General features: G+C 41.3%; 2 protein-coding genes across 16 annotated transcripts in view; one reads left to right on the forward strand and one right to left on the reverse strand.

Annotated features, from left to right (window-relative positions):
• Positions 1-8,020, reverse strand: part of R3HDM1 (R3H domain containing 1) — a 78,483-nt gene extending 70,463 nt beyond the window's left edge. For 9 of the 10 annotated variants that reach the window (XM_059852560.1, XM_059852556.1, XM_059852553.1 and 6 more), the window contains exon 1: positions 7,871-8,020. The gene's annotated coding sequence lies outside the window, so the exon portion shown is untranslated. Of the gene's footprint in view, positions 1-6,730; positions 6,829-7,870 lie in introns of all 10 variants that reach the window. The other variant, XM_059852548.1, reaches the window with a different exon arrangement.
• Positions 8,021-8,366: 346 nt separating this feature from the next.
• The window catches only part of ZRANB3 (zinc finger RANBP2-type containing 3), a 40,856-nt gene continuing 34,137 nt past the window's right edge, over positions 8,367-15,085 (forward strand). For 2 of the 6 annotated variants that reach the window (XM_059852568.1, XM_059852566.1), the window contains exon 1: positions 13,047-13,163. Coding sequence is in view for 3 of the 6 variants with exons in the window: in XM_059852565.1 (XP_059708548.1) it covers positions 13,012-13,163 (152 nt within the window). In the remaining 3 variants the exon portion in view is untranslated. Of the gene's footprint in view, positions 9,033-9,275; positions 9,444-13,010; positions 13,164-15,085 lie in introns of those variants that run through there. The other 4 variants (XM_059852564.1, XM_059852565.1, XM_059852562.1 and 1 more) reach the window with 4 other exon arrangements.

Below are 15,085 nucleotides of genomic sequence, written 5' to 3' on the forward strand. Positions count from 1 at the left end.
AACCTACTACAGCACATCTGAAACTGAATTGGAAAGAATACATTCAAAGGAAAAATAAGATTCAGAAAGTAAGTGCTGAAGACAACATACCCACTAACTACAGAAAATTAGAAGTCTCTCATCAGATCATAAGTCCCAAAGAAGAGATTTTTTTCAACAGTACAAAATACATGATGGTATCATTTGGCATTGGAAAAAAAGCACAGAACTAAATATAAGGAAAAAAAAACTATGCCTGGCTTCTAAACAAATTTTAAAGGAAAAAACGAATTAAAGGCACCAAAGTAAATGGAAAATGAGTTGACAGGAAAACATTGTGGCAGATATTGTGCCAAACAGCTCTACTTAATAAAGTAATAGCTTCTAGAAAAAATAAATGGAGGAGGCATAATCTATTTAAATTACATCTAGTATTATAGAAGAAACTGATAAAGCAGAGACAACGAAGATTAAGAAAATTCAAATTTTAAAGACGTAACTACCATTCAATTTATTCTCAGAAAAGCTGCAGAAATGCCATTCTAATAAAGCCCTGGTAAGGCCTTATATGGAAAATGGTATTTGCACTGATAAAAACTTGTATGGAAAACTTAATTTCATGTGGCTGCGGTAGATAACAGACAGATAGAAGAGCTACTTGATCTAGAGGAAAACTTTACCACAAACCCATGTGTCTAAGTTTTCCACAGTCAGCAAGGCTGGAGGCCAGTAGATATCAGAACCAGATTTTACAACTGCTGTTCAGCATGCAAGAAGATAACTAGCAATTTAATTAACATTAAATAAAGTTTGACACAGTTATGAAAGCATTATTTCCTGTAAGAAGAAGGGACTGGACTAAATGACCCAGCATCCATCCTTTCAGTCTTCAGGCACATTCAAGCAGTGCACAATGCAATAAGTTGCATCCTTTCCACAAACATTCCATTATTTTACTGATAATTACTGCTATTTAATACCAAGGTACCTGAGTGGCCTAGATTCAGTGGGAAACAACTGGAATTTTTTTTTCATCAGACTTTGCTTTCAAAAGCCTATTAAGAAGCCTTCTTAGGATCAAGAATTTTTCCTTAAAATTGAAAGGAACTGGAAAAAGTCCACTTACTAGTACTTTATTTCCAAAGAATAATGTACAATCAATTTTATGTCCTTCTGTGTTTTATATGGGAGTCTGTCTCATAACATCAAATATATGTGAGAATCCATCTTCCTTATAGAAGCTGATATGTCAAACATATTTCAGAAGTTTTAGAGTCACTGCCACTATAAGCAGGTAACTGCAGACATGAATAAAATAAGGACACAGAAACCAACTCCTGATACAGCAAACAGCAGAGTCCCAAGGTTAATAAGTTATGAGCAGGATTAGAGCTGAGCCTGCTCACGTCATGCACCAGGACTTTCTTACTGTTCATATCAAGAGAAGTCAGTTCATCATACACACACCCCCAGGCTGGGCAGGCGTGACACAGAGCTGGAGGACACTCTGCTGCCTTTCTGCAGCAAGCAGACACTAAATATTTAGATGGACAACAAAGAACCCCATCAGACCTCTGTGATGTCAACCTGTCAGTTAAGCCACACACTTTAGAATCATCACCACTGATCTAAACCATGCCTGAATTCACACATTGTCTGACCAGAGCTGAAAAATCTTCTCAGGGTCTCCCATCCCCAATTATTCCACAGGTTAAAAATGGGCTAAATTGTCTCTTGCTTAAAAGTAATCAATACTGCATTGCATACTGCAAAACAGGACAAGAAAAAGAGTTACTGAAAGAATATTTACACATCTATAATTCCTGACCTTTATGGAATATTATTATTTTAAGCTTTCACACTGCTATGGACCAAGGAAGACAGACACAACCCCAGTTTTTAACACTGTCTAATATTTCAACAGAAAAGGCCAGATAAAAAGCTGATTGTGTTCTGAGTTGGGACAGCTTCCACTACAATTTTGATATGCAGGCCTTAATAAGGACTACTGCTCTTTGTGCTTTTCAAATCAAACTTTGCAGTGTCAGGAAATACAAGATTATGTAGAAACTAATGGCATGTCATCATGGTCAATGATGAGCAGTCAACTCTTGGAATATCATACATTGCATTAACTAAGTTAGCCCAGTAACACCATTTATTCTTTTCATATTACAAGAATTTAGTCTAATGGTACCATTTGAAGCTCAGAAATCTTCCTCAAAACAAGGTATTATTTATTGTTCTGTATTTAATTCATTACTAGACAAGCTCAGTCTGGACTCTGTTCCTTCTCCCAGTAACAGGAACGTTCACATGAAAATAAGTGTTCCTCTTCAGAAGGCAATATTTGAAACTAGAGCAAAACAAAACATCCTCACACGAAGTATTAGGATGAACATAATAACATTTTTATAAGTTAACACAACAGTATGTGTGAAAGATTCACATCCTTTTATTAGACCACAAGTCTAACCAGACTGCAGTAGCATTCCTACAGCAGCTTCCATAAAGTCACTTGACAGCTTTCCAAGTACTGGGAGTCCGTTTCCTCCTCCAATCCACACCACAGGGATGACATCTCAGAGCAACACTGGCACTGCCTTGCAGTACAGCTTTAAACCCTTGAAAGAGCAGTTTATTTTTCCATGACAATAATGCAACCTGCAACCAAACTAGCAACTAGAAGCTTTTTTAGAGATTAAGTGCAATGAATATGCATAAAAGATCATTTTGATGTACTTGAAACAAAGAAGAACCACAGCACCTAAACTAAGAGACTAATAACATGCCATCTTCATTACGAGTAAAAATTAAGGACTCATTACAGTCAATTCTAACAGCAAAAATGCTACCAGCAGATACTTTGAGTATCTAATTGTCATTTTACCAGTTTCTTCCACTAAAGCATATGCAACAACCACTACACAAGAAAATTATTCAGTTTCCCTTGGTTTTCCCTTAGAAAGCCATCAGGCCAAAGTTCTTGTTCAGAAATAGTCTGACTTCCCAAGGGGAAGAAGGATAAGGACCCATCAACTGAAAAAGGCAAACCAGGTTTTATTGTGAGTCTAAGTACTGCCAATGTGTGCAGCTTTGCCAACCAATCCAACTACATCTGAGGGGGGACACAAACCGGTGAGGGCTCAGTTCTTGCTTTAAGTTATGGAATAGATTTAGTGGATTACAAAAGAAAGGGAGAAAAGGATTCTAATCCTAGCAGCAAGCTGTACTCTTTTTAAACACCTACAGAGCACACTGAACCTAAAATGGAGCTCTTATCCAAAGGACTGAGGGATTAACAATGCTTTAAAGGAAAAAGGCTTTTTTCTGTACCTTCTGTTGAAATGCTTCAAATCATGCTGTGATAACAAGGACAAGAATTCTCCACAAACTGATTTACTCATTTTGCTACTGCCTCATTAAGGTACAAAAACTCAGCATTTGATCTAAGCCAGCAATTTTCCAATGCCTCTCAAAACTCCTGCTGTATCTCCACAAGAACATACCAAATTCTTCCCAGTTCACGTAGAACATGAAAACAGAAGGAAATCTGCCTGTGGATCCAGCATTGGTCAATGATGCAAGAGCTCCCAGCTTCTCAGCACCAGCAGGAGATTTTGATGCCCAAAGCTCTGACAGGAGAAAGGACTGTGAGAACACTCCTCAATCTGCTGTTGGCAGAAGCACTCGAATTAGTTCGAACTTCACTCACCAGCTGCACACCAACAGCCTTTTCCAGACTCAGCTGCACTAAAGAAGTCACTGATCTCACTTCCAGTCACCATTTCCTCCATCTGCCAGTTAAACTGCTCCTCCAAGTCTCCCAATAGATGCTTCAATTTGATAGAATAAGAGACCTACATCTTACACAGATAAAAGTTCAGGAAGTGCTCCCAATAACAGCTCATTCAACAGCAGAGGAGGTGGCAGAGGGCAGGAACAAAAAGCCAAGGATATGGCACCACGATGGCCTCTTTCACAGCAGCAGGTATTGCATCTATTTTTGTCTTGCTTCACTTAACATAAATTAAAATGCTTTAGTTGGATACCTACAGCAAAGTATCACACCTCACTTGGCTGGGAACAATTCTCTCAACAACTGTGGCAGGTTAAGTGCTAACCAATTATACAGAACATTTTCTAGAAAAAAAAACCAAAACTTAGGACTGGATTTTTGCTAAACCAAATCCAGCAATGGTATCTTCTATCTTTATGTATTTTAGAGGTTATTTTTTGACTCAGAGAAGCAAGCTATTCAAAACTATACTTTCCAAAAGAAGGAGCAACTCTGCTATGCTACGCAGTCACAGCTTTAAAGATATTTATGGCATTTGTCCTGACAAGCTTTAGCTTTCAGACCATCCTATACACGACTGGACAAAGATCTTTCATACATGGTAGTTCACACTTGCTAACAAACCTGAGGAGGGGGCAGAAAAGTTAAGAGTGCTAAATAAGGGACAGAATTCCATTTGATATACAAATTCAAAATTACAGATTAAAGAATAATAAGAACTGATGTTGGAAAGGAGAGTAAAGTACAAAAATTCAGCAGCAGATGAAAAACAACAGGCGAACAATGTAGTATATAATTGTTTATGCAGAAACCAATGGCTGCTTAAGAGGTAATGCCCCATTTCCTTACAGAGATCCAAGATAAGGAGTAGAAAAGAAACCCTGGAACAAGCATCCCACAGCCATCTCAAATCTACACTGCTTCAGCAGTCTGGATCAGAACATGCAATAACCAGTATTTTTGGAAACATAATTCTATAGATTGGAGAAAAGTGCATGTCAAAAAATGACACATTGACAGGATTCTCATAATACATACACTAAACTGCAGGAGACTAACTTATGCACAAAAGTAGCAGTGCAGGCTGTTCTGTAATTGAGCTGCTGCCCTTCATAAATCTGTTTCCAGACATTATTTCCTCTAAAATACTTCTTCAACAAGTTATGAAATCAAAATAAGATTATAGGCAGGCCCAAAGTGCCATTTTCCCAACAATATTTAATCATCATCTGTTGCTGACTTACCATCTCCTAGAAAGAGCTTTCCAGCACCGCTTCCCAAATTCTCCTGACATTGTTATACAGCACATTAGTCCAGCACCTCCAAGAAAAGTCAAGGAGGATACACCAAGAATCACATAACCCCAGCTTTAATGGGCTCCCACACATGCTACCTATCAGCCAGAGTAAGCACCACACTGAGGCACTCACATTGATTCTTCTTGCCTGAAGAATACGGTGTGAATGATCTCATTATTCAGGTCTTGCACTACCAAACGACTCCTCTTTCCATCACTAAAAGGCTCCTGCACTACCAAACGACTCCTCTTTCCATCACTAAAAGGCTCCGCGTGGAATGCAGCGTTTAACAAAACCCCCTGGGTCATTTCTATCTGGCCTTTCCTAGGTGGGATGGACACAGGAAAACTGCCACTAAAAGCCTGACTGGGCTCAACACCTCTTCAGTCCCGGAGCCCAGTGATGGCAGGATTACAGGATATTCTCCATCTCCTATCGAAAGCTCCTTAGCTGTCACACCCATGAATTACAGCACTTCGTATTTACTGGCTACTGCTTAACTCTCTTGGTATCTTTGAAATGAGAATTCGAGCACGCTGAAAAATTTCAGATGCAAATCACTTCAACTAATCAGGATATCCAAGATGGTTCATATTTTTATCCAGGCAGTAAAAGTTAGGGCATAGTCGTCTAGCTCACCGAATCTGAACCATGCTGTCAATATATTTAAAAGATTTTTATAAAATGGACTGTATGCCACATTTTAGCCAATTCAAAGTTTACGTTGCTCCATTACCTGACAACTCACTCAAAGAACATGGCGTCAAAAGGCTGATTTTCCCTTAAGTGTCCAAAAAATGCAACTGTATCAGTTACTTTTAAAAGTCTGGACTGGAGCACCTTGAAAAAAGGTATTTAAAAAGATGTGGTTGCTACATCTCTTAGTCAAATTAACTCTGGGGAGAAGTAGATTTGTGAAAGTGGTGATACAAAGACATGAAGTTGAATTAACAGAGGCCACTGTAGCAAACTGACTTTCAACTGAATAAACCCCAAACCCACGGCATTTGCGTTGTACCCAGAGCTGAGCCTAGAGCACTCGACCGAAACCATTCAGTTGGTTTGAAGCACTTTCACAGACAGACAAACCAAGCAATACAAAATAAAGACTACGGTGCAAGGCAAATATACTGAAATAGGAGAAGAAATGAAAGCCAAAAACTTTAACCTAAGTTAAAAGAAAAAAGGCAGAGGCAGAATTGTGTTTAAGATGAGAATTGTACTGCTACTTTGCTCTGTCTCCTCCACTTTTCCTTTATTCCTCCTAACAGACACCCAAATTTAAAATACAAACAGACAACCACTGCAGCAGATTTAGTGACTGACCCTTCCCAAATCTTTAATAAATAGTTTCTGGAGCACTGCCGACAAACCTAACCCAGTACACTGCACACCCTTCAAAATTACTGATATTTACTCAAATCTGTTTTTACTCACGAGAAAAGTACCAGTTGATCTTGAGAGCAATTTATAGTTTTCTAAAATAAAGAGTGGCCAAGACATGCGAATACAAGTACTATATTTTTGATCTTCCAAGATTTAAATAGACACACATCTTAACATTACTTTTGCCATTGGGACATCGGTAAATTGAGAAGCAATAAGTTACTTAATTTCCACAAAATACTCAAACCCTTGACATCACAGTACTTACTGCAAAACAAAGGCTCAATATCAGGTGCATGCCAAGCCAATGGAAGACTGTCAAAGAAAATGTGTTTCCATTGCTATTTCTTTCTCCTGAATAGAAAACTATTTGGAAAAAAATTTTTGAAAAATAATCAGAACTTCATTTTAGCTTTCACTTCAACAGTAAATAAATATTCCTAATCTAACATTCACAAGACATACTGCCCTGTAAAATTCCTGCTTAATATTCAGCCAAAGAGCATGTCTCAAATACATTACTCCTTGTGGAAGACAAGACGTGAGAAAGCAACCCCATTAAAAATTGCAGGTTAATACCTCAGTGGAAAAAGGCCAGTGTCAGACACTGCAAGAGAAAAAAAATCCAACACATTCCCTATTCTGTTTTGGGCATACAAGATCTCTTCGGTTTCAGGTCAATGAGAAGGGGGCATCAAAATTTAAAATTAAAGAATAGTAGCAAAACCACTCCAAGATAACAAACACTAAGGCAGACTGTACTATGTGGCAATGCACCCTAAGCAAAGCGTGCACCACTCTTTTTGGTTTTTTTCTATCAACTCCTAATCCAGCTTTCTATGGACATCACACAAATCCATCAACATGTAGGATGTGTGCAAATCTCTTCACGTGAATAACCTGAATAATTCCTAGACCCCATGTAAGAAACATCTACTCCTCACTTCTTTTTCTATCTCGTTCCGTCTTCCTCATAAAGTGAAACCCTTCTTCGGTGCTGAAAACTCATTTTAAAACGTTTTTAAAAGAGATGGTAAAAACCAGGCCGTGACGTAGTTTGCTCTCAAGTCTACTTACACTTTACACTACAATATGGTAGATATACCCACATGCAAAATTATCCAACATGCGGCAGAAATTTTAAGAAAATGAAAACATAATAGATGAAGAGCCCTGTGTCCCACTCCGGCCAGCCCTGGCTATAATAGGGAAGGGGAAGGGCCGGGCTGGCCCCGCCGGACCGTGACCCCCCGGCCGGGCTGCACCCACCGGCCCCGCGGCCGCGCCTCCCCTCCCTCAGCGCTGCCCCCGCTCTGCGCACTGCGGGCGCGGCCCCCCCTCCTCCCTCAGCGCACTGCGACCCCCGCCCGCCGGAGCGCCTTCCCCGGCGGCATCCCGGGCTCCTCACCGGGGCGGAGCGCTCCTTCCCGGGCTCGTACCCAGGCTCCTTCCCGGGACGCCGCGCCCGGCGGGTGGCGGCTCCTCACACACGAGGGGCGCCGAACCCAGCGCCGAGCGCCGCTCGGGTTCCTCCTGCTGCTGCCGCGGCGGGGAGAGAGGCCCCACCCCCGGACTACCACAACCAATGGCTGCGCGGGGCGCTACTGATGGACAGCCCCGAGGACCAATAAACGTTGCGGCGCCCTCCCCCCGGCTCTGCCGCGGAGTGGTGCCGCTCGGTGCTTACGCGAAGCCGAGCCCGCCCGGAAGGCGGCGACCAATGGGAGGGCACGGCCGCCTTGACAGACATCCGGGAGCACCAGTAGGAGGGGCGCACCGGCACTGCAAGGTCCGCCCCTTGCGTGCCGCCCATGGCCGCGGGCAGACTCAGCGATGCCGCGGCTGTGGCAGTGCGGTATCTTAGTGGCCTCCGCTCCGTGCTCTGGTCGCTTTCCCTCTATCCGCGCCTGAGCTGCTCCCCTGGTCTCGGCCGTGTGGTGTATCCCGAGCAGCAGCTCCCCGGTTCTGCTCAGTCCCCGCGCCAGCGCTCCCGCAGCCGCACGGCGCCCGCACCCTGGCGGGGCAGGCTGGGATCTGTAGTCGGGGCTTGTCCGGGCAATCTCTCGCTCTCCTGGCCGTCACCATTCTTCCCAACCCTGAGAGCTGGCAGCACTGCCCCGTCCAGCCCGGCCCTTAGAGCGCCATCCTCGCCTCCCTCGGTTCCCAGCCCCGCTTTCCCCTTCCCGCCCCTCCAGCTCCCTCAGCCCGTCCGCTCCAGCGGATCAGGGACCGGCACGACGCACGGCCGGGCGGGAAGATGATTTTTAACTCGCTCCTGGGGAAACGGGGCCAGAGGCGAGAAGGACGGGGAAGACAAAACCTAAGGGAAAAGCGGTGCCCGGGCCCAAAATCGCTTCCCGTCCGTGACCTCTGGTCATGCGTCACTTCCCGGCGGTCGTTCGAGCGCGGAGCCCGCGGCCGTGAGGGGGTGCCCGGGGTGGGACGCACTCGGGGTCGGTCGCCAGGCGGGGACCAGCTGCCAGGTGACTGCTGTTTGTCACCAGCCCGTGTTTGTGACAGGTTTCACTTCTTGCGGTTGCTGCTGCTGGGTCGTCGCATGGTGAGCTCAGGTAATTCTGCGATTGCAGCTGCAGGGGCTTGCGTAAGTAAAATAAAATACTTGCCTACAGGCAGGTGTTGAGGTGTGCGCTTCCCTCCAGCACGGTACAGTGGCCTGTGGAAAAACTGTTCTGTGCTGAAGAACTGTGTGGTGTCCTTTGCTCCGATTGTTTCTCTTGTATACAGTACTTTAACATGCTGTGTTCTGATGGGTAGATTTTCAATTCTTTGTTATCCTACTCGTGGCTTCTCAGAACAAGAAAGACAAGGAGCTACTGGAGAGGGTCCAGCGGAGGCCACAAAGGTGATGAGGGATCTGGAGCATCTCTCTTGTGAGGAGGGACTGCGAGGGCTGGGCCTGTTTAGTCTGGAGAAGAGAAGACTGAGAGGGGATCTCATTAATGCACATTAATATCTCAAAGGTGGGTGCCAACAGGACGATGCCAGACTAGTTTCCCCTCAGCCTGAGGGAGAACTTCTTTACAAAGATGGCAGAGCACTGGGACAGCTGCCCAAGGAGTTAGTGGATTTTCCTTCTCTGGAGACATTCCAAAGCCACCTGGATGTGTTCCTGTGTTACCTGCTCCAGGTGACCCTGCCTTGGCAGGGGAGTTGGACGGGATGATCTCCCGAGCTCCTTTCCAACCCAAACATTTCTGTGAAATAGTTGATTAATCAATCAGCCAAGGTGTTCTTAGAGCCTTGAATTCCCTATTAAGTTTTATTGAACATGCAGTCATGGAGCAGTTAAGTCCATCAAGAGGAAATTTATGAAGCAAAACCCTTAGTGGAAAGACTCATTTGTCTTAGGCATGTGCTGCTGAGCTGCATTAAAGGGCTATACTTAGTGGCCTGTAAAAATAAGCAGTGGGTTTATATTATGTAATCAGCTTGTGTTGACAAACAGCTATTGGAAAACTTAAAGTAGTCCTTGAACTTGTCATCAGTCTTGCACCCAACTTTGCAATGAAGAAACAGCCCTAGGGGTAATATCCTCAACAAGCTGGGTCTCAGTTGCTGCCTCTGGAAGGATAAGGGCCAATAGTGCAATGCAGTATAGCACTAGCAGTGATTAGAAAGAAATTGAACGTTGGGTTTTTTCAAATTTTGTTTTATCGTTTGCATTGCTCTTATCCCTCAGTAGCTAGTTACTTTTCCAGATCATTTATGATTGATTGAACACGGTAGAAGTTGGAGCAGATTACTTGGAAATGCTGATGTTGTTTCTCTCATGTATGAACTGTCTGCTTGCTGAATTTTTAAAAAAAGTTTCGGAGCAATTTTTTTATATGGCAGCTCAGTTTTCTTGGAAGTTTGAGAGACTTTTTCGAAAGTTTTCCTGGAAATTGTAGTTACTTTACAAGTATTTTTTAAAAATTTATTCTGTTTTAATTCAGTTTTGAAAAGTAGTGGGAACTGCATCAAATAGTTTATAAGTACATTGTTGCAGAGCCCTTTGAAATAAACTTCATCAGATTGGAAAAATGGGAATCACTTTTACAAAACACATGGTGACTCCCACCAAATAAAAGCATTTATTCTAATGTGCATGGGTTCTTCACTTCATGGTTTTTTATGCCCTATGAATGAATCATGATGTTGGTCCATGAATCTTCCTCATCCCTGCTTTTAAAAGCTGGGATCATTTACCACTATCTAGTCCTGAGATACTTAAGCAACTTTAGATTAATAGTTACTGAGTTCACTAATTCAAATTTTTCATCCCTGATATCCTTTAAAACACTTGAGTAAATACTTCAGAGTCTGAGTTTTTTAGCTTGTGAGACTTGTGCAGCTGAATGAAATCTCTGAATGAAAAGCTAGGTCTCCACACAAAACCTTTTGGGTCTATTCTCTCTGAAAAAAAATGAAGCTCCAGAACTGGTGATCTGGAGATGTGGGAAGGTCAATGTGATCTGTGTTACAGCACATTAAGGACACAGAAAAAGCCATGAACAGTTGTAGTTAGAGAATACATGCACTGGTCTTTCTCTCTCACCTTGCATCTTCAAAATCTGCAAGGACTAGAACAGCAGATACAAACTGGTCTTCTGCTACACTGATTAAATTCTATTTTAAAACAGATTATTTTTATTTCTTGACATTTCTACAGCTTGTACATAAGTACTCTGTCTCAAAACATACATGTCCACCACTGCCACAATAATTTTTAATGTTTTAAAAGCCATTGTTCACCCCATGTGGAGTTCTTTAATTATTCACCTAGTCTGTAATTATTCACCATTCATTTATTCAATCATTCACCTAGAGAAAAAAACTAAGCAAAAACTTGTACATATCTGGTAGTTAGTGCTTTCTGTTTTGCTGCTTTCTAAGATTGCAAAATCATTTTTAACCATGATAATGACTGATGCAGTAACATTTTTCATTGTAGTATTGCTATGTACTGATGACTCATGTACCTCCTCTAATTCAGATCTGTGCTTCTGAAGCTGCATGGTTCCTATTCAGTGTTTCAGTGAAAGGATCTTGTCATGATCTTGTTCAACAGAAAGTTAATTATGTTAACATTTCATTCTCATATTGTCACTCACAACAAGCTATGTAGGGAGCTGATCACAAGTACATCATTATCTCTGCATTTATAGAAGGGAAAATTATCAAAGAAAATGAGTCACAAATTTTCTTTAGAGGTGAATCTCAGAACTGAGTGTTGAACAGCTTTGGGCCCAGCAATCCTGCAGCATTGTTGACTTGTGTGGCTCTACAGAAATGTTTTAGTTTTTGTCTTTAGTTTTTGTTTGTTTGCCAGCCGTCTTAAGTACAATACCTTAATCAACTTTTAAAGGAAAAAATGTGCAGTGGAAAATATGTGATAGAACTGAAGTGATTATGGTTATTTTCCCAACAGAATTGAAACATTCATGTTTGCTCATTTGAGAGCAGAAGCAGGTATTTATTTACTGGAGCTTTATGAATTTTTTTTCTGGGAAGTGCTTGTCTTGGGCACACAGGGGCTTTCCATCTTCTGTTAAGCAAAGCTCTGTGGTGGACATGCATGGAAGAGCCTGGTGCTCACCACAGTACTTTGATCTGCTGCTGAGTGTTCCAGAGGCCCAAGGTATAGGAATATTGTTTCTGTAAAGGTATACCAAAAATTCCACTTGGGAAAATGGAGGACAAAATTGCTACGGTCAGTACAAGGCTCATGTCCCAACTTTTGTGTGTTGATCAGTATTATAAATTTAAATTCACTATTCTTCCCTCATTGCCCAGCAGAATGGTATGTCAGAATGGTTGTGTTTGAACACCCCTTTGTAGAAGTGGTAGTGGAGGCCCAAGAAGGAATGCCTGGAAGTTCCAGTGTTACCCTGTTCAATTCTTCCCCAATGAGAATGTCATGGAACTTGCCTGGAGGCTCATCTTTAAGCACACCATGAGAATTTTTATTGATTAGTTCTGTGGTTTAAGATTGTTTCTTTCTTAGGGAAATAAAATTCTTCACTGTTTTTTTCTTTTTATTTTTCCCCCCCACTTCTCCTAAAATGGGCATATTTTCCCCTTTTTTTTTTCTGATTTAATTTTTAGGATAAAAAATTTAAAGGATTGTTAGTTATATCATCAGAAGTCAAATAATCAATTTTTCCTGGAACTCTTCTGAAAAATGTTACTAAAAGAGTTATATTTCAGTGTCCATGAGTAAGCTCGATTTGAATGTCAAATAACTTCCTTTCATGAATAGGGTGTTTGCTAAAATAATTATTTCATAGTGTAAAGGGAGAGACACATGCTGCCCTCTTCATCCTGAAATAGTTAGAATATTTTATGGATATTGAGGTGAGGGACTCTTCCTCCAGCATCTGCACATTTTTGTGCTTTCCAGAGACAATTCTCAAAACTTGAGGAAAGCTGTGTAGATATTGATTATTTCAAGATGAAGTGATGAGTATTGTTCCATCAAGCTTTATTCTCTATTCTGCCATGTAGGTAAGATATCTTCTTTCTCTTTTGTTTCCCCTCTGGTTCAGCATGGCCAGTGCTCTCCAGGAAACACCTTCACTCAAAGCCTCTCAGTTAGAGGATGTTGATGCTAAGCTGTCCTTCCTACCTGAAAGACTGAGAAAGAAGCTGCTTCCTTTTCAGGAAAAGGGCATCATATTTGCACTTCAGAGAAGTGGCAGGTAAGATTATTGTATCCAACTTACTGCATCGCATGCTAAAGATTGATGTGAAAATAAAGTATGCAGACATTAGGTAGAAAAATCATAAACTTACATTTCTATGGTTGTAAGTAAGAATATGATGCTAAAAATAATTACTTTAGGTAAACATTATTTTTTACAAAGGTTATTCAGTACCAGCAGTCTTAGGTGAGTTTTATTGCAGAAATCTTTCATAAACTGTAAGGTAATATGGTTAAAAATGAGTTGTGGAGGTTTTTTCCACAGAGGATGAAGAGGTTTAATAATACATTATGCAAAAGAGAGTTGTAGTATCAAAGTTCTCATGTGAAAGGAGGTTGATATCAGTAGGACCATCATTTTTGTTATGTTAATGGAGAATTCCTAAAATAAGTTAATTCACATTTGATTCTCCAGTTTTTAATGGCATGGTAGAGCTGTTAAGGGAATGACTAACAGATCTTGATGCATCTGTGTGGTTTTCTATTTTAAATTTGGTATAATTCTGGAGTGTAATCAGGGTGTTCTGGAGCTCACTGAGCTGCAGCAGCAGAGCAGGAGAAGCCTTGCAGAGTGCTCAGTTAGCCAGTGCAGCAGCTGATGGAGTAGGCATTCAACAATTAAGTACCTGGTAAATCAAAAAAACGCAGTTTATGCAGCAGAGGCTGGAAATATTTTGCTGAGTAAGAACCTGTTAGGGAATTACAGGGTCAAAAAGGAGAGGGGGAAATGCTATTTCCACATTTATAAATTTTAGGAAATGTGGACAATTGCAGCCTAAAGCTGTGAAACCAATGTGTGCTGTTGTTTTGGAAAGAAATGATGTTGGGGAGGTCTGGCACAAATAGAATTACTGTAGCCTGTGTGGGAAAGATGGATGAAATTAGTTCCTGATTATTTCAGCATCTTGCTGAGAAGGAGAGGCTGAGGGCCTAAGGGGGTTGCTTGCTGATGTTTGTGATTGTTCTCAGGAGAAAAGAAATGTGCATCTTTCCCTCTAAAGGTGAAAAATTAGAAAGGAAATTTTTATCAGCAGTTCTTGGAATTACATGGAACTTTTAATCAATTAAAATCTCTGCGTTTTTTTCTCTTTGATTCTTTTCCTTTGGCCAAAACCCTTTAGCAGTGCTGTCTCAGGGAATGAACAAACCATCTGTTTTATGCTGCTGGTTTCAGTAGCAGAACAGAAAGATGAGTCCAGCCCTTTACATGAGAGCCTGAGATTTGATATGCTTTATGCTGAATTGGCATTAACTGCTCGTGACCACCAGCCATATCAGACACTTTCTTGCTGCACAGACTGAGAATGGGTGGATATAATTTTAATAGATAGCTCAGACTTTGGTAGAATAGACAGCAAAGCTGTGTTAGAGTTGAATTTAATAAATCCAAAGCCCTTGGCTGCCATAGAATATGCAATTGAGGTGTATATTTGTGTATACAAATAGTGAAATAACAGAAGCCATTAAAATTAAAGAAACTACACATTTAATTAGGCTAGGCTAATGGATATATTTGAAAGTGATAATCTTCTGCAGGCTATTGTATAATACAGAGGTTCCTTGGGAAGCAGCTTAACTGTAGGACTGGATAAATTTTTATCAGATGTTTCTTTCTTCGTTTTGTGGAAGTAGTAACAATTGCCTGCAGTAAGTGTTCAGAAAGGATTGCAATACCAATTGTAATGACTCTATCATGGAAGGAATTCTGTTTTTTTCATTAGGGTTATGGGTTTATGTTCATTTTTTTTCTTTAAGTCTTTCACTAACAAGAGTTTTGCATAACCCAGTATTGATGGTTTTCATGTGACATGCATATGAAATAATGTTCATCGCGATTGCAAGAAATCTTGCTGCTTGGCACAGCAAATTCTGTGTGTAAGCTGGGTCACATTGAGGAATTGTGTGCACACTCAGCCAGCT

The sequence above is a fragment of the Haemorhous mexicanus genome, chromosome 8, assembly GCF_027477595.1.
Source record: "Haemorhous mexicanus isolate bHaeMex1 chromosome 8, bHaeMex1.pri, whole genome shotgun sequence".
NCBI lineage: Eukaryota > Metazoa > Chordata > Aves > Passeriformes > Fringillidae > Haemorhous > Haemorhous mexicanus.